The sequence below is a fragment of the Sinohyriopsis cumingii genome, chromosome 6 (assembly GCF_028554795.1).
Source record: "Sinohyriopsis cumingii isolate HCF-2022 chromosome 6, ASM2855479v2, whole genome shotgun sequence".
Taxonomy (NCBI): Eukaryota; Metazoa; Mollusca; class Bivalvia; order Unionida; family Unionidae; genus Sinohyriopsis; species Sinohyriopsis cumingii.
The window spans coordinates 56,926,649-56,949,935 of NC_142966.1; the positions used below are offsets into that span (position 1 = coordinate 56,926,649).

The 23,287-nt window shown below is 34.3% G+C and overlaps 2 protein-coding genes across 4 annotated transcripts in view; both read right to left on the bottom strand.

The window, feature by feature from the left end:
* The window catches only part of LOC149797005 (uncharacterized), a 28,814-nt gene that overhangs the window by 2,081 nt on the left and 3,446 nt on the right, over positions 1-23,287 (bottom strand). Inside the window, exons 2-14 of one of the 3 annotated variants that reach the window (XM_089960323.1) lie at positions 22,821-22,911; positions 18,984-19,059; positions 12,107-12,169; positions 11,401-11,508; positions 10,791-11,126; positions 9,313-9,897; positions 7,727-7,849; positions 5,540-5,707; positions 4,257-4,346; positions 3,518-3,664; positions 2,885-3,161; positions 2,513-2,598; positions 77-266 (exon numbers count right to left, since the gene is read on the bottom strand). In XM_089960323.1, coding sequence (XP_089816449.1) covers positions 77-266; positions 2,513-2,598; positions 2,885-3,161; positions 3,518-3,664; positions 4,257-4,346; positions 5,540-5,707; positions 7,727-7,849; positions 9,313-9,897; positions 10,791-11,126; positions 11,401-11,430 — 2,032 coding nt within the window. In that variant the 5' untranslated portion in view covers positions 11,431-11,508; positions 12,107-12,169; positions 18,984-19,059; positions 22,821-22,911. The remainder of the gene's footprint in view (positions 1-76; positions 267-2,512; positions 2,599-2,884; positions 3,162-3,517; positions 3,665-4,256; positions 4,347-5,539; positions 5,708-7,726; positions 7,850-9,312; positions 9,898-10,790; positions 11,127-11,400; positions 11,509-12,106; positions 12,170-18,983; positions 19,060-22,820; positions 22,912-23,287) is intronic. The other 2 variants (XM_089960324.1, XM_089960322.1) reach the window with 2 other exon arrangements.
* The window catches only part of LOC149797006 (uncharacterized), a 34,257-nt gene continuing 27,044 nt past the window's right edge, over positions 16,075-23,287 (bottom strand). The window contains exon 9 of the mRNA XM_089960693.1: positions 16,075-16,180. Within this exon, the coding sequence (XP_089816819.1) occupies positions 16,075-16,180 (106 nt within the window). The remainder of the gene's footprint in view (positions 16,181-23,287) is intronic.

Genomic DNA, 23,287 nt, shown 5'->3' on the forward strand with positions numbered 1-23,287 from the left:
TCGCTACAAAACTTAAGTCAGGCCATGCATTGTTATGAATTTGTGATAGGTAAACTATATATTAGTATTTTTTTACCTGTTGTTTGTATGAAATGGTCGAAATATTTCTTGTCTCTGAACAACTCCTCTAGCAAAATTCTTAGCCTATAGTCATCGTACAAGCGAGTGGAGCTGAGACCCCTTCTTCTTAAAAGCGGATTTTCTATATCATTGTCTCCTTCTTCGAGTAAGCTGTTATCAGATCCTTTGTTACCGATTTGACCATTCTGTAAACATATAGACAGATATCATTGTTGTTTCTCATGCATACATACATACATACATACATACATACATACATACATACATACATACATACATATATACATACATACATACATACATACATACATTACATTACATACATACATACATACTGTTACGAGTCTATGCTCTTAAAATAAGTAAAAGAAAAGAGTGAAAGACAAAAACCTTTGTAAAAGTTAACAAATAATTTATTTCCTCAGAATGCAAAGTAAAAATAAGAAAAAAGAACTTACGGTATTGTGAATTAAATCCCAAAATACTCCAATAATTACAGATACAAGTCCTAATAATTTAAAGTCCCTGAATAAACTCAGTACAAGCCCGGAAGAAATACAAAACTAAAGGCGATGACGTGTCTGGTATAGCTTATAGAGTGTTGATGTGTCAACAGTTTTTTGTTGAATTTCAGTAATATAATTCTAGGTTTGAATGAAGTATTAATTCCAGTGAATGTCTCTATCTACGAACATTATCAGAGCACTTTTGTATTCCCAGTGAAAATAATCACTTAAATTCAATAATTTAAAGCAAATAAAATTCGTCCAACATGTCACACCATAATACAACTTGCAATTGTTTGATGTTGAAGCACAAATGACCAAGTCATCACAATCACAAGATTATATAGTTATCTACTTTACCTCAGGTCACAATTATCATTTTCACATTATTCAAAATCGCTACCTAATGGAAATAAACTTCTAGAATGATCCTGATATTTACAAAACAATAGTCTGAATTATATTTAATTCACTTAGAAAGCTCCAAAACTATGACCTAAATAAACATATTTACTTTCTCTATTAATAATGATCCTGATATCGAGCCCATACACATAAAGACTAGTTTAGATATGTATTAGTTCAGTACATAAAATTAAATATAAAAATGTCAATCAGGTCAAGCTGAAATGAACACAGTTTTAGACAAGGTCAAGTCCAGCATACAATGTTTCATTACAATAGCGTGTAATGAAATAATAAAAATACTAACAAACAAACAATCAAATTAAATACACATAACAATACATACATTCATACATACATACATACATACATACATACATACATACGGCAGGCAGGCATGCATGCATGCATGCATGCATACATACATACATACACACATACATACATACATACATACATACATACATACATACATACAGACAGACGGACGGACAGACATACAGACTGACAAAAAACATACATATGTAGACATACAATCATACAAACATACATATGTGCGTGATGTGTGTATCAGTTCTGTATTGAAATTAATCGCCATTAAAGCGGAATAAAGCAACAAATACAAAACGATTCACGTGAATGAGGCTTCGCTTCATTTTCCCACTGTATGTAAATTAGTATTATTTTAGGGTTACATCATTCTCCACAGATATCTCGTAAATAATAACACTTGTTTCAAGGCGTTGGATATATGTTATTTTGTGAGTTTCTGTCATTAAGAACAAGTGTGCGTGCCTTTCATTTGTAGATGTTTACTTCTTGACTCATTCTGAAGTCATTCTTAAAAACAATTTTTAATAAATTCTTTCCCACTGCTTACGTAAGAATAATGATTATATACCGTTTGTACTGTTCATTGTTTTACATTCTAGTTAGAATCTGAATTGAGGAGCTTCACTTTTGGACTAAAACTGTTAGTTCGGGTTCCAGCATACAGCAAAACCGGAATAATCTTATCATTGTCATCGGCAGTATTTTTGTTCCTCTTCCGTCATTTCCGCGTGTATGTTAGGCATTTTCAAGCTAAATAAAGAGGCTCCATAATGTCACCAAATATTTAGCGCTTACCAATATTTAAAATAAATCATTGAACGATGATATACTGCAGTGTGCAGTCAAGTTCGCATGGCTTGTAATACAATGAAAACAAAAGAGGCTTCAATTTGAACGTGAAACGTTACAACTTTTCTGCTGTGCTAAATTGTGATCAAAGAAATAAGATAAGCGAGATTTATTTTATGAAACCTTAGCAATATTAAGATCTGAGATTTGTTAACTTCATATAATTCTTGCAGCAATTTTGTGGTTGGATGTTATATATATATATATATATATATATATATATATATATATATATATATATATATATATATATATATATATATATATATATATATATATATATATGGATTGGATATTGTCTTTTCCCATTAATAAATGTATGTAAACGACCTACAGACCTTATTTAAATCTTCCTCCATTTCACCAGCAGCGAGATCAGCAGCAGCGTGATAGGATACATTATTGTTTGTATAGAGTCCAGATTCTGTGAAACAAAAAGTTACAGAGATAATGAAACGTGTTAAATACCGACATAAAGGGTCATTCGTCTTCAGACATTACAGAGTGAACGTCAAAAAGAAGTCCCCTTTTTACGAAGCTCTCACACAAAGTAAGTTATCAATTCTATGAACTGTCATACATGTTACTGTTTGTGTGTAGAGCATGGATTTTCTTATAAAAGACAGAGTATGTATTTCTCTTGGAGCGACTGAATGAAGATAAGAGCAAATTAAATGTCTTAAATATATAATCTACATTGGTTTACTTACTCATTTTATCCATAGTTTGTTCAGTTAGGCTATGAATGACTTTTTTGTCGGTTTCCAGGCCCTGTTGAAACATTCTTTGATATTTCTGATCCACAGAACCACCAGCTACTAATCTGTTATAAGGAACGGTACTATGTCTTCCTGGGTACCTGGGAGGAGTGTCTAATGACCATTGAGGACCTTCTTTTCCTTGCATTCTGATTAATGGTTTCAGCTGAATATTTCTTCCGCCAATTTCATGCCCTTTGCCGCTCTCTATCTTCTCTTGTACCTGAAACTTTAACATTCCTTCAAATAGTAAAAGCCAGCATATAAAAAACTTGCTGGTTTTCAACAGAAATCTATGCTGATAGGATCGTAAGTTTAACAATCGCCTTAAAAATTCTAACTCAAACTTCAATGCAAATCCGGCATAAGGCTGAGCCGTTGACTTAAATTTTTTTCACTGTTTACGATTTCGGAATATTTTTGCAATGACCTTATGTTTAAACTCTTTAATATTTCTTTGTTTAGCATTTCTCAGTAATCAATCTAAATAACTGAATTCTTGTGTTCTGTATAGCAGACAGCTCCGTTCTGTTGGATTTATGGAATCATTACACGTATTCTAAAAGTGTGAAATTCTGACCATACCGTAGTGGAACTGGACTGCACCCATGCTTTCTTCGGTTTGCGATTTATAAATAAATCGTTAGGTGTTTCCCCTCCTTTTTTCTTTCGTCTTCTAAATAATCTGTCTCGCAACTTTTTCCTAATGGCGGATGTTATGTCTCTCCGACCCTGCAATCCGATTGTAAATTTACAAAAACGTTAATTTTAGTATGTTGATGTAGATGTATCATTATTTTGCAATGAAAAATTCAATAATACATTTTGCAACACGATTCAGAATTGGCTCCATTGTTATAAAAGTCTTACATTGTATAGGTCTCTTGCTTATTGGTTTATTCCTTGTATCTCTAATCCATATTCTCATATTATTCCACTACACTAAGCAGCAGACTCTTATAGCAAGCAAAAATCTTTTTTTCCTTTATTGTCTCTACCTGTCTGACTGCTTTACCTGATTTGCTTCGAAAACATCTGTCCATCCCAAAGGCCATGATATAGCATATGTTGTGCTGTATTTTAAACATGTTTTATCAGTCTATGTCTCTTTATAGTAAAATATGGATATACCCAAATATATGTTTGATGCAGATCCTAAGCGTCAAAACCAAATTCGTTAGGTATTTGGAATGTTTACGGATACCACAATGACATCAAATAGAGTTAAGTATGACATGCGTGCAATGGAAAGTGCTTACATCAGAATTATCATTGATTCCAATGATTGTTAGATTGTGGTTGCGTACTCATAAGGCTTCAATACCTTCATCCTCAGTTCTGAAGATTCTGCATTGTCCATTTGCACAACTTCCACTTCATCGCGAACGCCAAATGCGACTGTTTTTGTTCTTGTCTAGGAAAATACAGATAAAACCAATATAGGAAAATGTGATCCTTCTTTTAACTAATGCATATATTTTATTTTTATGTCCACTGTGCCATGTAGATCATGCATGAGAGTGATATCAATATCAAACTGACTCAAAGAATGGGAAGCCGTTGCCAACAAATTAGCAAGTATGTTGCGAACGTTATCATGCAAGAGGATATTCAATGTGTTAAAGCAATTGTTATCAAATGTCTAAACTCTCTTAAATTGCTTGTCCCAAGTCATCACGGGAGTAATAATTAGATGGTGTTTTTAATTAAATATTAATCATACTTTCCATACCAAGAACCTTGAGACATACTAATAATGCTATCCATTTATATTCAAAGAACATGGAATAAATTAGCAATGATCTTAGTAATATAGGTTAACTACTGAAATGGATCTGAACTTTGATGCCTTTCATGCAACTGATGATGCAGTTTCACGAAATCCATGTCACAAATTGTCGTATGCAAAATGTACAAAGAAGGTGGAAAGATGTGGTTCAGTTTTAAAGGAAAACCAGGCATTGCACCGATTATCTATTCTAAACATACACGTAGAAATCGCAAACCAATCGGTGAAACCGTAGTTCCTATGTAAAAGGTGTTTTCCGTACCCCCCCCCCCCCAAAAAAAAAGATAATATCGCATTTTAATTCAAAAGAAGTGAGTGAATTTTTCAATTGTATTGCTTTAGATAGTTCATTATTGCCAGGGTTATAAGTGGGTAGGATCTGTATTCATTATTCACAACCTAATCATGGTATATTAAAAATATTATTGTGGAAAATAAAAGTACAGTTTTGTTTAAAAGATATCCCAAGATGCATATATCAATAAAGGCCTAATAATTGCTACAACATTGCTTATGTAACAATTAGTTTTTACCTAACGATGGCCAATTTGAAACTAATAGATCGAAATCATATTTTCCGCAAGAACAAATAAATTAACCAAGGTTTAATTGAGACGTTTTAGGTTAGTTCCAATATTGTGTTAATTCTGGCGAAAGCTGAGTGCTACTGACCAATAATTTAATCGACTTGAACGTAATGTTCACTATTGACAGCGTGTGTAGCAAAATGTATGATTTCAACATCAACTTTTGATTGATTGATGTACAAAGATTTCTTCAAAAAGAAATAATAATCTGGTTTTATTTGAGGAGCCTACCGTATCTTCATTCTTAAGGTTGTCAGCGGATTGTGCACTGGAGTTTCGTTTTGAAGACCAGGACCGTTTGCCGCTAATACTGTTTGTGTCAATATTGCCATGCAACGCTGCTAATTCTGCCTCCGCTTCTTTCTGCATGGTGGGTCCAAATTGATCATCATGATAACCCTAAGGGTGAAAAATTATCAAGTGTGGGGCTTTTTGATCAACAATGACGTCACTCCTTTGCTAAAGCTATCAACATTTATGCTAATATTTTTATGGATAAACTAGAGGGTCAACATTTAGCATCGGTGGAACTTACACCATACCAGTGGGTCGCTTCATCGATGATATAGAAATGAAGTAGCAATACGAAAAGAAAATCTGGACGATTTCATATAAAAGGCAAATAACTTCCATCCTTCAATTAAATTCACGGCAGAAGTCTCCAACTCAAACCACGTTTTCCTGGACACAAAAACCATACTGGTAGAAAACAAACTCGATATAGACATCTACTCGAGTCCAACCGATAAATACCAGTATATCCTCCCAACCAGCTGTCATCCACAAAATGCATTACGAACATAGCCAGGCATCTAGGATACGCATAATTTGCTCAGACGATGAAACATTCAGAAAAAAGGGCTGAAGAGTTATATATACATTTGATTTACCGAGGGTACAACAAAGACCTGATTGTGGAGGAAACCCATAGAGCTAAGCAAACGAACCGCGATGTCCTACTAAAATATGGAGAGAAATACAATGCTGATAGAATACCATTTATCCTCACCTACCATCCACACAACCTCAATCATCGGGAAAACACGGGCCCATAGTGGATCGTGTAATGCACTAAAGTTAATCCTCCCGAAAACCTGTAGTAGCCTACCGGAGACCAAACAATCTCAAAGACACCCTTGTCAGAGCAAAGCTAACGCCAATTACTAACCAAGACCATCCCAGTCAATTTGGCCCTTTTGGCGATATAAGGTGCAAAACCTGTCAACAAATGATAAAGACCAAGACATTTCTAGTACAGTGACTAGAGAAAAATTGAACAGACATGGTTCAAACATAACGGGCAAAACAAGGAATGTAAGTTATCTCATAACATGTAAGATCTCTAGCCTTCAGTATGTCGTAGAAACTGAAAAGTTACACAAAAGAATCAACCTTCATAGAGTTGACTGGATGACAAAAAAGCTGTACAGAAGCCCAGTCGTAGAACACTTTACATCCCGTGACCACATTTTCAGTGATATAACACTGATTTCAATAGCTCACAACTCCAACCAGAGTTCCGAATCATGGAAAGAAAATTAATCTTACTGGATACGCCGCCTTAGACCATTGCAACCATGCGATCTAACCCAAGAAATACATGCACAAATAAAATTATCTTTTTGCAGCCGACAAATTTTCTTTTAAATAATTCTCTAAATTTGTTTATTAGTCACCCAAAAGCCTATAATTACTAATATAACAATGGAATATCCGAGATATTATTTGCGCTTATATAAATGTACTTAACATATGTCGTTATGGCTCACCGATTTCTAGGTCAATATAAAATATGTTTCAGCATCCACAACAGGTTGAAATAAACTAGTAGAAACATAATAAATTTAAAGGTTTCATTCCTGTAGAATTGTCAAGTAAAGTTTTACAAACACAACCGTTTTCTGTTTGTTTATTGTTTGTTGTTTTTTTTTTTTTTTTGTTGTTTTTTTTTTGTTTGTTTGTGTGTGTCTGTGAATTGTATTTGCCTTTGAAAAAGACTCATGAGTCTAAAGCGCTCATGCTAGTTATATAGTAGTTCGTTGTCAGTTTATCGTAATTATCTTAATCAATCCATGAAACACGTGATCCTTTGCTGGATCCAGTGCACTTGAAAGGATTATTATTAGCCATATGATTTGTGTGTGTGTATATATATATATATATATATATATATATATATATATATATATATATATATATATATATATATCTGTGTGTGTGTGTGTGTGTGTGTGTGTGTGTGTGTGTGTTGCAGACAATAAACATTTAAACGTTATAATGTTATTTGAACACGATACCATGAAAGGATCTACTAGTGAAGGTCGATTTTTAAAGACAATTAGTTAATTTCTATATTTTAAAACGTACTTACTGATGTAGAACTAAGAAAATTGCCTTAGGTGAAGAATGATCACTTACTCCAATAAACCGACCCTTTTTGTTCCTCTTGAGTCTGGGAATGCTAAATATGTTACCTATCTGCTTCCGTATCCTTACTTTGCCAGTGTGAGGATCAAATACAACGGTTCCATCTGATTTTCTCTGTAATAAAAATGAAAAAGAAACAGACTTTATTATAAATTATCCAGTAATAAGGTATTTTCTCCGCGCCCTAAGCAACACTCCTTGATTCAGCTTTCCCATATACAACCTGATTATATCCCAATTATTTAAAGAGGCTAATGATGGACAATATAATAGGAAAGTTAATTTGAAACAAGTTATCTCGTCGACGATCTTGCACATTCAGTAATACCGACTTTGTTTAATTCCATCCAGCATTAAAATGTTCATTCACAATATTTATGGGTTCCCTTTTCTACTTATGTTAGGAAGTGAAACAGAAGAAAAAAGTATATTAAATTTAGATGCGTTGACATGGACTGGGACACTCAAGTCTGCATTAAGAGCTTGATCGTTTACGAAATATATATGACTTTTGTATGACTCTGCCGGGATGAACCCACGACCTCCCGCATACAAGGTGGACACTCCAAGCGGTGTATGAAATAAGCATGCATGGCAATTGCTTTAAAGGCGAAATTTCACACAAATAAAAGGTAGAAAGAGCTAAATAAAGTACCTACTCGAGCGTCCCCGAATGTATGCAGTGAAACCGAATTTGTTTAATTGCATTCTTGCATTTAAAATTATATATGTATCTCCTGTGCCTGGGTTCAAATATTTCATTGATTTTGTCCCATATATGTATGCCTAGAAGTGAGCTAGATTTACGCTAGTCTAAATTGAAAGGTGTAAGCATGGAATGAGACTTTCAAGTTTGTACTTTGAGTATTAGAAGACCCATCCATGAAGAGGAAAACAAGGTTTCATTAGTGGTAGAAAATCTTTTCTTTTATGGGTAATTTTGATCAAGAATATGCTTTCGCTGAATATTGTTTTATTAATATTTGATGATGTGCAAATCTTTCCCCTTCGATGGAGAAAAACTCTTGTTAATCATAATCATTATTTTTTTGCTTTAAAGGATTAGGACCACTTATATGATAAAGTCATTCCAAAAGTGAATCCGTTTTAATAATTTAAAGACTAAGTACTGTCACTAATATATACACCTAAGATCAGCTTTTACTGTCTGATTTAATCTTAGTTTCAGCATCATTTAGCGTAACTAAGTCCAAAACGTGTTATTACTCCCAGTTCGATATGACCTTGACATGGTGAATTTGAAGGCAGATATGCAAAAAGATTTGCAGCACAAGAATTAAACGTTCACAATAAGGAATTAATGTTAAGCTTGAAATATCTAATGCTGGATCGATCAAGCCTTCAAAAACGTATAGACTCTGTCTTGAACTCCCTATAGTCTTTATATCTTTAACATCTTCTATTTTATCCAGAATAGGTCAAGAAGCTATGACTATGTCCGTTTATTAAAAGGTAGAATGAATTACAAGAGACGAAGGACTCTATAATCTGTAGTAGTTTTACCAGAATAAATTACATATCTTATTCAACTGCTCAAGAACCCCACATATACTCACAACTATTTTTCCTTCTTCGTTTCTCTCAAAACCTGGCCTTAGATTATTATGTTCATCGTGCAGACTATTATAGATGAAATACTGCTGGTCATTTGTTAACTGAACATCTATGTAAACCTCGTCTTCGTCTTCAACGCCACTGTCTGTCTCCGTTGAAAAGGATTCGCCAGAACCTTCTTCAGACTCCAGGATATTTTTGTCTCTTTTCGCTCCCTGTTTTAACTCCTTTACATGAATTACAGTTAAACCCTTCATGCTCGGATTCTTAATGTTCTTGTTATCATGGACTTGAAGCTCGCTTATTTGAGTCTTGTCCTTAACACTGAGTTGATGTGCGCCTGCTTCATCAGTATCCACTTGTCCTTTTGTCTTCTCTGCCCTATGGGTTTTAACTTGCTTTTCATTTCCTTTCACCGTTTCATCAACGTCAGAAAGTTTTATCGTCACGTCCTCCGTATGACTTACAGCTGAATCACTGTTGGTGTCACTTCCTGGTATTTTACCTATTGAATCTGGCCCTATAACCTCCTCTTCGCTAACTAGATTACCAATGGCTGATGATGTCGATAACGTGTCGAGTTCCTTCTAAGACAATTATAATGTAAATTGTATTTTATGTACAAAGTTAAAAAGAAAAATCTAACTATGGGACCGCTCTGGTAATTGACATCTCTAGGAAAATCGCATCTTCTAAATTTTCTCTTCATAAAATATATCTTCCTAATCTGATTTTGGAGCTAGCTGAGCAATCATACAGCTGGGTATAGCCATGCAATGCATACAGAACAATATAGACTAAATAATAACAACGGTAAGAGAAATAAAGAGAAACTAATAGCATCAATTCTCGGAATTCCTCACCTGCGAAATTAAACCATAAAATATTCAGTTCAATATATGGCAAAGGAAGAACTTGGTACTAAGACACATACGTCTGACACGAAGTCTTCATGAAGAAGACTTGAATACATAAAACCGAATAGGAGAAGACGCGGACGAATTGACGACCAAATCAATTCATTCCGTAACTGATGCATATTACAAGTCTAAACTATGTATATTGCCTTAAAGACGTCATTATAATACAATAGGTTTGCACATAAGGGAACTATCTTGTTTTAAAACTAGACACCAAGTGACAATTAAACCAGAGTGCAGCAAACTCCGATTTTATACATTAAACTATATATCTGCACTTACATATCATACCATGCATAGACCTGGATAATGCCTTATGATGCTGCTTCTGTCATTTTGCTCTTTTCTTTTAAACAAATTACGATACATGTCTTCAATCCACATGAAAAACATTAGTATCTCACTGCAACGTTTGATTTAATTTTTACATTTATCTAAATATTGACAGTATAAACATCAATGTAACCGACTAACAATCAGCAACTACAATAACAAAAGCAACACCATGCAATACGAGTTCCAGCTACGAATACGTTGGAAAGTTGTGGAAAAATACTTACAAGATTGTTGTCCTTATCCTTGTTGTCTTCCTTTGTCAAATTACAATCTTCTTTCAATATATGCTCTATATGTTTCTTGTAGTTGTACTGTCTTGTGAAAGGTGCTAACACAGCACCGTCTATCCTACGACCCTCTTGTTCAGAATCGAAAGAATCACTTTCACTGTCTTCTTTTTCTTGACCTCCTTCTTGCTCTCCCACTTCTCTTCCAATCTTGTACTTCAGTTTCTTTTTTCCTATCTTTCTGAGCTTCCTTTTCTTGTCTTTTGTTTTACGTTGTCGCTTTCTTTCTTCGTCTTCTCTCGACATCAACGTTGTTGTTAGGGATCCTATTGGCTGCATATTTGTAAGAAGTATTTACTAAACAGTGTTACACCTTGATCAGTTGTGCTGATATGAGATTCTTCAGAATCTTTGACAGTAAAATAGGTAAAATGATGTTTTCACTCTTACATATTTCTGACGTTCATCTTATCCACATTTTAACACTAATTTTACTCATTTAAAAAATAGTTGATCTAAAGTATTATTGACTGAATTTCAATCTATTCAAAACTTATATATATGGAAGTGTTATTTGATTTATCCCACACTATGGATCTATACGTACCTGATATGTTTCGCCGTCTTCTTTTTTCATGTTTGATATCCTTTCCTCGGGAGGAAGATTTTCATCATCGGAGTCACTAAATGTCCTCTCACTCTCTCCTTCGCTTTCCTGTATGAAACATATTGCTTTACCATACCGTATTTGTGTATAATCAGCAGACAAATGTGATCAGCGTAGAGCAAGAGCACGTAAATTTGATGTATTCCCGCATTATATATATATATATATATATATATATATATATATATATATATATATATATATATATATATATATATATATATATATATATATATATATATTACCAAACGTATCATGCCTAAACATCAAATTAACGACTACAACATTTCAGGAAGAAATCGACACAGTAATGAAAGATGTTAAGTGTTCCCAGTGGAAACTAACAATGCCATTCTATACTCGATTTGTTTAAGGATTTTAACATTAAATCTACAACGAAGAAGAAATGCAAAGGAAATTAATTGTCTATCAGGCATCTAGAACATGTAGTTAATTGTATATGTTTGGTATCAGAGCAGAAGGTTCTACAGGAAACGTTAATTCTGTCCCAATCTTATGCCCGATTTCAATTTTAAATTGCATCCGAACGTTTTTATCACAACATTTTTAACGTTTGCCGATAGAAGCTTTTTCATTGCATTCGGTTGACATTTCTGTTCGTCTTTCACGTGATAGGCAAGTTTACCTGACTTTCATCTTCAGCTCCCTTCTGCTCGTTATCGTGTTCACTAGAACCATCACTTTTGATCTACAAGAGAAAGTATATATAGGATATGTCATTCGAACGAGTGAATAACGGATATATTTCACAGAGTGGGTATTTTCACGACTGGCGTTTATGTTCTACTGTGCTGTTTGCATATACGGAAAATAAAATATACTTATTGTGTGTATGTGTCTGATTTAGATTTTTAATATAGGTTTAACAATTTTTCAGTCATATCGCTCCGATGTCTGCAGTGTGGCCGATTATAGCGATGTCTAGCACTGGAGCGTCATGCCGCAGACATGTAGGGTGATGTCCCATCCAGTCATATTATCCTAACACCAGGCAGACCAGTCCTAACACTAACCTCTTAATGCTGAGCGACAAGCTAGACAGCTGTGAGTACCATTTTTATAACTCTTTGCATGACTTGGCCGAGGTTCGAGCCCGTGACCTGCCGCATCCGAGGCGGACGCTCTAACCACTTGGCCATCGGTCCTTATAGTTAGTAACATAATTTTCCGTACCAATCCAAGGTAAAATAGAACATAAAAACTAAATTAAAGGCAAAAAGCATCATCACATTCATGGATTTGATATTGATTCGCTTGAATGTGATGCGGCCATATCTACAACAAGTCATCGCAAGCGTCTAAGAATAGCTGTTCAATTTCTTGGTCATGGTATTATCAGTATCTCTTGACGGACACTGAAAAGAATATCTATCATATCTTACTCCACTGCATTGCCAAGGTTATGTCAAAAACTTAATACATTCCCATTCTAGCATAAAATAACAGAATATAATTATTTGAAGGTATGTTATTAAACAAAATGAAGAAATTATAGTAAACGATCAGTTGATGCAAATAAATTTGCAAACCTAAATTTCGTCTTCATATTGCGTTGTTTTAGAGGTGAATCATATTGGTTAATCAAAATTATTTTGCTTTCAACGTTTATATACGGATTACAATTCAGAATCTATAAACTAGTTGACTTATTGATCTGTAAAGGCGGCACAGTATAGCGTGAAGACGGTACAGTATAGCGTAAAGACGCAACAGTATAGCATAAAGACGATACTGTATAGCGAAAAGACGCAACAGTATAGCGTAAGGAAGGTACAGTTTGGCGTAAAGACGGTACAGTATAGCGTAAAGACGGTACTGTATAGCGTAAAGACGCAATAGTATAGCGTAAAGACGCAACATTATAGCGTAAAGACGGTACAGTATGGCGTAAAGACGGCACATTATAGCGTAAAGACGCTACAGTATGGCGTGAAGACGTTACAGTATAGCGTTAAGACGGTACAGTATAGCGTAAAGACGCAACAGTATAGCATACAGACGGTACTGTATAGCGTAAGGACGCAACAGTATAGCATACAGACGGTACAGTATGGCGTAAAGACGGTACAGTATGGCGTGAAGACGGTACAGTATAGCGTAAAGACGCAACAATATAGCATAAAGACGATACTGTATAGCGTAAAGACGCAACAGTATAGCGTAAGGACGGTACAGTATGGCGTAAAGACGGTACAGTATGGCGTAAAGACGGTACAGTATAGCGTAAAGACGGTACAGTATAGCGTAAAGATGCAACAGAATATCGTAAAGATGGTACACTATAGCATAAAGACGCAACATTATAGCGTAAAGACGGTGCAGTATGGCGTAAAGACGGTACAGTATAGCGTAAAGACGGTACAGTATGGCGTGAAGACGGTACAGTATAGTGTAAAGACGGTACAGTATAGCGTAAAGACGCAACAGAATATCGTAAAGACGGTACACTATAGCATAAAAACGCAACATTATAGCGTAAAGACGGTGCAGTATGGCGTAAAGACGGTACAGTATAGCGTAAAGACGGTACAGTATGGCGTGAAGACGGTACAGTATAGCGTTAAGACGCAACAGTATAGCCTGAAGACGGTACTGTATAGCGTAAAGACGCAACAGTATAGCATACAGACGGTACAGTATGGCGTAAAGACGGTACAGTATGGCGTGAAGACGGTACAGAATAGCGTAAAGACGGTACAGTATAGCGTAAAGACGCAACAGTATAGCCTGAAGACGGTACTGTATAGCGTAAAGACGCTACATTATAGCATACAGACGGTACAGTATGGCGTAAAAACGGTACAGTATAGCGTAAAGACGATACAGTATGGCGTAAAGACGCAACAGTATAGCATAAAGACGGCACAAAACCAGTCTGTGCTAAATTTTCAAAAGGCAAGAAAAGATAAAATGTACAATATCCTAAGACTTTAAATTGTTCCATTGTTAATCTCTTCAATTTGGTTGTTTATAATATCCTGTTCATATTGCATATTTTCCGTTCTTATTGTTATTCTTATTCTTATTCTTATTCTTATTATTATTATTATTATTATTATTATTAAACTTTGTTTATATGGCCTTTATCTCTACCTTTTCGTAGTATATTTTGCTAGTATCTCAGTAAAACCTTCTGCTGCTTCATAATAGCCTTAATTCAACTTTCAAAATTGCGTGATGGTAAATACCAGTTATCTAAAATAGACACATTCGCCTAGCAAAGACCACTGCAAACCCTGAAGCATATATAATTATCCACAAATACGTATATGACTCGATATATTTTGCTCTGGGACTGTCTATGATTTTATTTCTGATCTCTGTTGCCTATTTAAGTCAGGTGTGTATTTCAAGCCCTTTAAGTCAATCATTACCCTCATTATATTATAATATTTGATCACGAAGGCTCACACTTCTTGAGATTCTTCACGTGCATATTGCATATAAAATATTCCAACATTGAATATATACTGTTTGTACCAGCCAAGAGATGGATAGGTCATTGACACGCCACTTATGATCCCAGTTTCTTGGAATGGTTCTTATTCAATTTTTAATAACGTTCTGTTCTTCTTTTATTTCCATCAAAATACAAATTACATGCATTAAATACATTGTATTATATTCACAAATAACACAAAGTTGTCCAACCTTTGATTGATACAGTTTCACAAAAATTTCAAAGTACACGATATGGATGAAAACTTAAAGCTTTTTACTAGTTGAAGAAAGGATGGTTGATTGTCATAGATTGTATGTAATACTTACTATGATCACACACAAAAACCTTGTACATGACCTTTCGTGTTATAAACGACAAACCATTCATTTGGCTCTTAACACAGTAACCACTCTTCGTCCATATTAGTATAAAAGGTCTATTAATATCTTTATATTTTTAATGTAGCATTTTCCAGTGGCTAACCCATTATTATGTATTTCTCTATGTAATTAGGTACTTTATAAAATGATAAAAGCATTAAAACATTTTGGAAGATAACCCAAGTATAGACAAATTATATCAAGACAAAATCAGCATTATTAAAACGTTGCTCCAGCCTAGGAGTGTGACACACAACTAGATTCATTTTGTTCTGCAGTATTTGATTCTTCCTAACTTAATGCTGTACGTTGAAAATTTCAATAGCTATCTACGTAATCCCATCCTGCATATGTTCCAGTATCAAGGACTATTACAGCTTAACTGAAACGCAATTCACTGAGGGAAAAGATACCTTAGAAAAGTGATATAAATTCACTTGAATTATTTGTAAATCGATTTTTATTTTCTATGCACTTTGAAAGAGGTTTTTTTATAGGATCTTGTTTTCGTTACTTCTACTGTTTGAAGAACAAAAGATAGAAATACCAAAGGAATTATCCGTTTTAAAAGTGCAAAACCTTCCTTGAGAGTAAACCGGTTTTCTCAAGGCGAAGACCATGATCCACAAACTTCTAAATTTTCATGGTTTGTGAATGGCTAATTATGGTACATAGTATCAATATTTACACAAGTTGTAATCGAGCGAACAAGAAGGTCAAAATAAATACTAAATTTGCATATTATGTATCAATTATTGTTATGCGTTTGATCTAATCAACATTAAGATGCGTATCTAAGGACAAGTAGATGTCATCCTCATGAAGATAGAAGTTGGAAGATGCGTTAAAGTCAATGTGACAAATTACGAATATTTTTCTAAAAAGTGCATAAAAATTATCTAATGTAAATACATCAAATAACGTATTATGGGAAAAGCTTTTTGTTATACAATAGTGACACTCCCACGAACATGTAAGCATTAGATCCAGTGGGTTGAGTTGTCATGTACATAATAACAAATAAATGACTACATAAATAATAATACAAAATGACTACATAAAACAAGTTCTTTTAATTTTAAAGCAAAATTAAGAGTCACAAAGATCGGATCTACCTGGTAAAATTACTGAAGTGGGCTGAAACAATTCATAAGAAGCATTTATTTTAATTATTGGGCAGAAAGAAGCATATGTGGGAACATGATCCTCTCTATTTTTCTCCTTTGTTTCATCCCATATCCGTTCGTTATCTTTGGCGACGTATACCTGTTTGGATATACCTTGCTTTCTTTTTTTTACGCCACATTAGTGTCCACTTAATCAGATCTTTCTCATCACGTGTAATTTCTTCTTTGTGCTCTGAATATACCCAAGAACGTAATTAGAGTTTTCGTGTTTTAGCTTTATGACCTTCTGCTAACATATTTCCTTCTCGTGTTTGCATCTGTTTGAGCTTCCAATCTTGGTTATTGCACTACCTTATGTTACTGCTTTTCTCCGTCAAAGTCATTCCCAGTTTCGCCTATGTTCTCAATGTTGATAATTCCTTAACTTTCTGGCCTGTATGCTTCTCACGTTTTCCCAAGTCTTCATCTCAAAGACTCCTTGCTGGTTTATATTCCTTCAACAGCTTTGGAGTCCTTTCAAATGCTTTCCATGCCTTCAATATTATTGCATATGTTTTACTGTGCTTTGTGTATTCCGCCAAACGTTGCTTCGTCAGATTGTCGTATGATCACACTGCACAGTGGAATTTAAATCATTACTATTCTTCGTAGTAAGAATATCGGTACTATCTTTTCACTTTCCGAATCTGCTTCTCTCTTTTCATGTCGATTTGAATTGCCTGAATATATATATCTGATTTAATGGCACGTTCATCTTCTATTTGCAGAACGATTTGAAAAATTAGTCTCTTCCATAATAATGTGCGTTTCTCAAACACATCCTCTACTTGTCGCCCAGAGTTGGCAATCGCCATTCCATTATCTATGTAGGTTCTCTTCCCTTCTAACTCATAGCGTTTTGGTGTATTTTTGTCTTGCGACATCGCATATCGACCTAAATGAGGCGAATTGTGTAGCAGACGATGAACATTAATAGTATCGTCCTTGATCAGCATCTTTCTCGTCTACCATTTGCCCCTGATTGCTTCTTCCTGTAGCCTCGCCACTTTAGTCACTCCCTTAAACCGGTTTATCAGTTCTGGGTCCGTTTTCCCCTCTAAATTAGATAGATTTTATATTCATAAGCGTCCACTTGCTTCGTTTTCTTAAATTTGCTTTGCACTTCTTCATTGTCTTCTGGGTACGTTCCTTTGCTCGATATGTCCACAAAATTGATGATCGTTTTGATTGATATACGCATTAATCCCCACCCCATATTTTCATTTACACCAATCTCTTCTTGATCACTGCTCAAGTTGTTTTATTTGTACCTCCCTTAATTATTTCCACAGTTTGACACTGTAACCTTGCTTTGCTTCTAAGGCCACTTCTTGTATAACAATTGCGACCTCACCCTAACATATGTTTGGTCTTTTGTATTCTCTTCAGCCGTACCAGATCAAAGTAGGGCATACATTTATGCAAATTTCCTTCAAGTTTGTTACTATAAATTTTTCAGATCTGTCATTTTTTGTGAATATTTTCCTTGCATCTCTATCTTCTGCACCCACGTTAGGAAAGGATCTTGTTGGTTCTATCTGCTTTAATAGTTTTTTCCTCCGGGTCATCAACCTAAACAAGCAGAGATATTTTGCGTCAAGCAACACAAGCATTATACTAACTCATCAAATCAAACACAAGCAAAAGGTGACAAAGTCTGCAAGCAGAAAACTAAGTAAATAAACATCAGCCTAAGATACAGATTGGAACAAAAAGCAAACGACATTCAGTTTTCAAAGAAAACAGAATCAAATATTTTGAATGTTGAGTTTTCGACAGAACAGAGAGTATAGATTCAAAATAAATTATCAATTCTTACGGCTTGCATAATAGAAAACTTAAATGAATTTGTTCACCTCTGTCGTATCCTATGACAATAAACTACAAATCTACGCATCAGAATCACTTTTTCAAGATGTCTCGCAAGAGTAACAGTGATCCTGTGTAATTATTTTATTGAATTTGATTGGAACTGAGATTCGGTAGACTGCACATTCATAAAGACTCAGCATGCTTACACTACAAGTACATTTAAATACTTTCATGATTTATGGCTGATAATAGCTTTAGTTTCTCTTTGTAAAATTATCTGTATTCCACATCTGGATTCATCTTTCTTAGACAAAGTAAAAATATTTAAAGTAGATTGACTTAATCAATGGAGAGGTCACATAGATCAATGCAACGTTTCATTGAAGTCACCTTTTATGAGTGCTATATATTAGTTCTGGTTTGAAATATTCCGCCACAGACATTTCCTTTGCAAGGACTAGCTACATGTAAATAACAATTCGCAACGGCCGCCTTATCAGTTGCAACTGTGCACTAAGTAATCTGACACATTTGCATAAACATATACAGCAACATTGACGCACAAAAACTTCAATGCATGAGATCGACTGAAATAAAATGTTTACAACAAAGCAGCAGAAAAGTCCATATTCGATAGTTATTTCACACAGCGAATTTTGTCTTGTATAATTGATTTGTGATTAGAAATAAACTGTAACGTACCTGTTCGTCATCATTCCCATATATATGTCATCTTATGGAAGTTCACTTGTGGAAGATCGGACATTCTTGCTATTTCCTAGAACACATGGGCGATCTCGTCATACATGATTTTGAAGAAAGACAATGTGAGCCTATCCATTGCTGTCACGAATTCGTATCCAATAAATGTACCCGTTCTACTAGCTTACAAACTGTAGCCAATGTGGCCAAGCTTTAAATTGCAATTATATACGAGAACTGGATGACAGTCAGATACGTGTAAATGACGTAGTTTAAATGGGATCATTTGACACTGATATATCCAAAAGTTCCATAATGTACAAGTCCTAACACTTGTAAACAACAGAGAAATTATTGACGATTGCAGTGTTAAGTTACAACTCGCCCTAACTTGAGATTGAACACACGTGTGTGTGTGTGTGTGTGTGTGTGTGTGTGTGTGTGTGTGTGTGTTTATTTAATTGGCGGGGCTCACCACAAACTGAGCTACTACACTGACATTTTCTGTAAATTGTTAAAAAAGATCGAACTACTGATTATTTTCTCAGAAGGTATTCATTGGCATTAATCTTTTGTATCTATCAATTTGGCGTGCTGGAAAACCATGTGTGTATGGTTACCATGAAAGTTTCATCGGAATGTGAAAAAAAATGTTTTTCCTTCCCCACAATAGGGAAAATTATTTTAAGAGAGTCATGAATTCTTTTTGCTAACCAGATTATTTATAATTATCATCTTCAAAATCATCTAAGACTTTCTGTCTCGTTCTGATGAAATACAACATTGGAAAACAGCTTTTTCTAGTATTGATCGAAAATATCAGTCAACCGATATAAATACGTATCGTTATCAAACCTCATATGAAAGTATATATAGTAATCTAATCTGAAGTAGTTTTCTCCACACTGTTTTCAAAATTTTAACGCCAGAAGCCATAGTCGGAAACTTGACGATGTACAGTTTTAACAGTTGCGCCTATGTAGAAAAAAATTCATCTTGTTTAATGTGCATCCTTTTACCTAATATACACTTGCACGCGCGTACCAAAATGTATTTGAAGGAAACACTTTATAAAACCCGTACAAATCTTAGGTGGAAAGAAAGGTATTACAGGCAACTGGATGGATCTAACTGTAACTCTGTTGATATCTAATGTACCATCTTAAGAACACATCTGAGTATGTTTCTTAGAGATATTGATACTTGAATAATATTTAAATTGATTACAATCAATTCAGAAATTCAGTTAGCACTAAAACTACCTGTAGCGATCAAACACCATCACAGACAGCAATATCTGTCTACGACTAAACGTTTTTCTTCGTACAGTATGCTAACCGAAACTATCAAGAAGATATTAAATCTTGTCGAATCATAAATACTATCAATAAAAGTTTAATAAAACTGTGCGTTTAAAAAATATTTTTAGACTCACAATGTTGAGGTATTATTATTTCATTATTTATATTTACTAATATATTAGTATTTACTCACTTGACATATGTATATATTTATTGTCAATTATACGTGTAACTGATTAAAAGTCAGACTGACTAGCACTTGTCTGTAACTATGACACATACATGAACATGAAACTTTTATGCAAAAATTAAAAGATGTTTTCGGTGCAAAAAAATTAACATAAAATATTTTATACGGAGCATATCTCTTAACAGCACACTAATTTGCGTAAATTGCGTAAATTGCAAGTCGATGAGCTATAACGTATATTTCGGGTCCTTTGATATATTTCACAGAGTGGATTTTCCTTAAGGCTTGATTGTGTCATACAGTACAATCGTATGTCTTGTATTATGTACAAAATCATCTTCCGGAAAATGATAACTTCTTTACAATTGTAACTGATTTATACACCGAAATTGTCGATTGTTAAATCAAACCAGGATATAACGTAATACAATGTACTGAATGTACATCGTTGACAAAAGATTCTAATTTTAGTCCAATAAAATAACAAACTCGTAAAGTGACAAAACGTAGTATTGTAAATGAGAAGTAATAAAACATGTTGTAGCTTACATGTGTAAATAATATAATAATGTAGAACATATTATGGGTTCCGTGAACTGTTAAAGTATTACAATGTCATTCATATCCGTAACTGTTAGCATTATTCTTCTCTCTCTCTCTCTCTCTCTCTCTCTCTCTCTCTCTCTCTCTCTCTCTCTCTTACAATCAACCTATTCATGCAGACCTGACCGTTACAACTATTTTTGGATAATTTAGATTTGATTTTCATCATTTAATGATACTTTCCAGATGCTGATCTGTGTTACATCTCAGCAATCATTAATGAAACAGTTCTCTTTTGGCAATGAAATTTTATTGGTTACACAGAATTCAAGATGTATTCAGAACTATTACGAAAGAGACCAGATGACCGATGCTAAGAGTGTATACTTACAATGTCAACATGTTTGTTGATGTCGGACTATAACTATACCAAGTAGCGTGCCAGATAGATGCCAGAATATTTTTTATGTTTAGTTGTCTTTTCTTGTTGTGGGGGGAATGAGATTAACTACACTGAATTTGTAATGCATTGCACGAAATAAATATACTTTTTCAAACAATATTTTCTGCTCTCTTTTAGTATCTCTCTTTAATATCATAGTCATATTTCACCCTAATCTGCACTTATGGTAAGTTAAACGCTCATTTTAAGTGTGAACTGTTGAGATGGACACTAAAGAGTATATCTTGCAAAGAGCCTCACCTATTCCGCGATGAAAAGTATGGTTCATCATTATCGTCATCATGGTTATTATTATTATTATTATTATTATTACTCCGTCTACTTGACCATTTTATCACAGACAGGACATATGAGTATGACAAACAATTACTGCGAAAATGCACATATTAACGGCACAATTCTCGATCCGTATAACTTAACACATAACTCTTAATTCAATGTTGCCACTCTTTGTTCTCAGACAAGAAAATAAAAAACATGCATCAAGCTGTAATTTTATTTTGAAAAAATAGTATTTAGAAAACAATACGATAAATACTTGTTCACATTTCCATATTCCCAGGAAACCCGGCATATTCCAAGCGACTCTCTTATTAAACTCCGTTGTATAATATTTAGATTTATACATGATTTTGTCCCAATTTTAGGTCTGCTGAGAGGATTGTGCAATAACACTACCATTTTTGAATACGTGTTTTGTTGATTCGGGAAAGGTATCATTCTAAGCATGATTTGTATATGGTATGGTATAATACTGATAAATGCTTTCACTGTAACATCAAAGTATCAGAAGGAACAAATAGTAACGTGAAAATAAGAGGCAGGCACTGAAATAATCCAAAGATCAGTCATTTTTGCATAAATCTCTTTTACAAACACTAAGAAGTTTGTTTGCTTCTATGACAGACATTAGAAGTTCAAACTAAATGATCTATAACCCATCTGCTTCAGTAACAAAAACAGAGGATAGTATCCAGATAAGAATAATCCACATACTTGTTTTGATCTCCACTATTTGGCCACCTTTATAAACCTTTTAGCATGTTCAATATGTGCACTCCAGTGATAACCATTGATGATAAAAGGCTTAGAAAGAAAGAAAACAAGAAAGTTGTGACCTCAAATGCGCTGACGGAATTGAGATTTAATGTCATTGCTGTAAATTAAAGCAACGTTTGAGATCACGACAATGGCGGTAGTAACATGTGCATGACATAATAATAATGAAGTGTTTAATGCATAAGAAAAGCATTAAGATATACGATGCCTGACAAGATTAAATCACTACAGCTACATTGCACACTCAGCATGATTTAAAAAGGAAAATTGCTCGTGCATACCTGTATAGTTGTTGGATGCGAATTATCATCAATGTATATTTCACCTACGGTGTTCCTTTCTCCCTTGCTTCTTCTGGTATTGGTCGGTTCGCTGAAAGAAGAGAGCAATATTTTACTTTGGTCTCATATGCAAACTAATTTACTTTTCATATCCTGGACATAAGTAGTTCATATTATGTATGATATTATCCATATCAAATATCATATCACTAAAACATTAATTCGCTAAACAGAACGAGAAAACTAAAATAAAATGTGGTGATGACAATCCAAGAAGAAGACGGAAGACTAATTAAAGGATTTTAATACGAGACATTTGAGACATGCTCAGTAAGATTCTGCTGAAGGCATCTTATAATAGTAAAAAAGCACCAAGATTACTAATCACGTTTACATGCTATTAAATTAAAAATATTTATGAAGGAAGAAAATGTTGTAATGTATGTGCTGCGTGCGTAAATACGCTA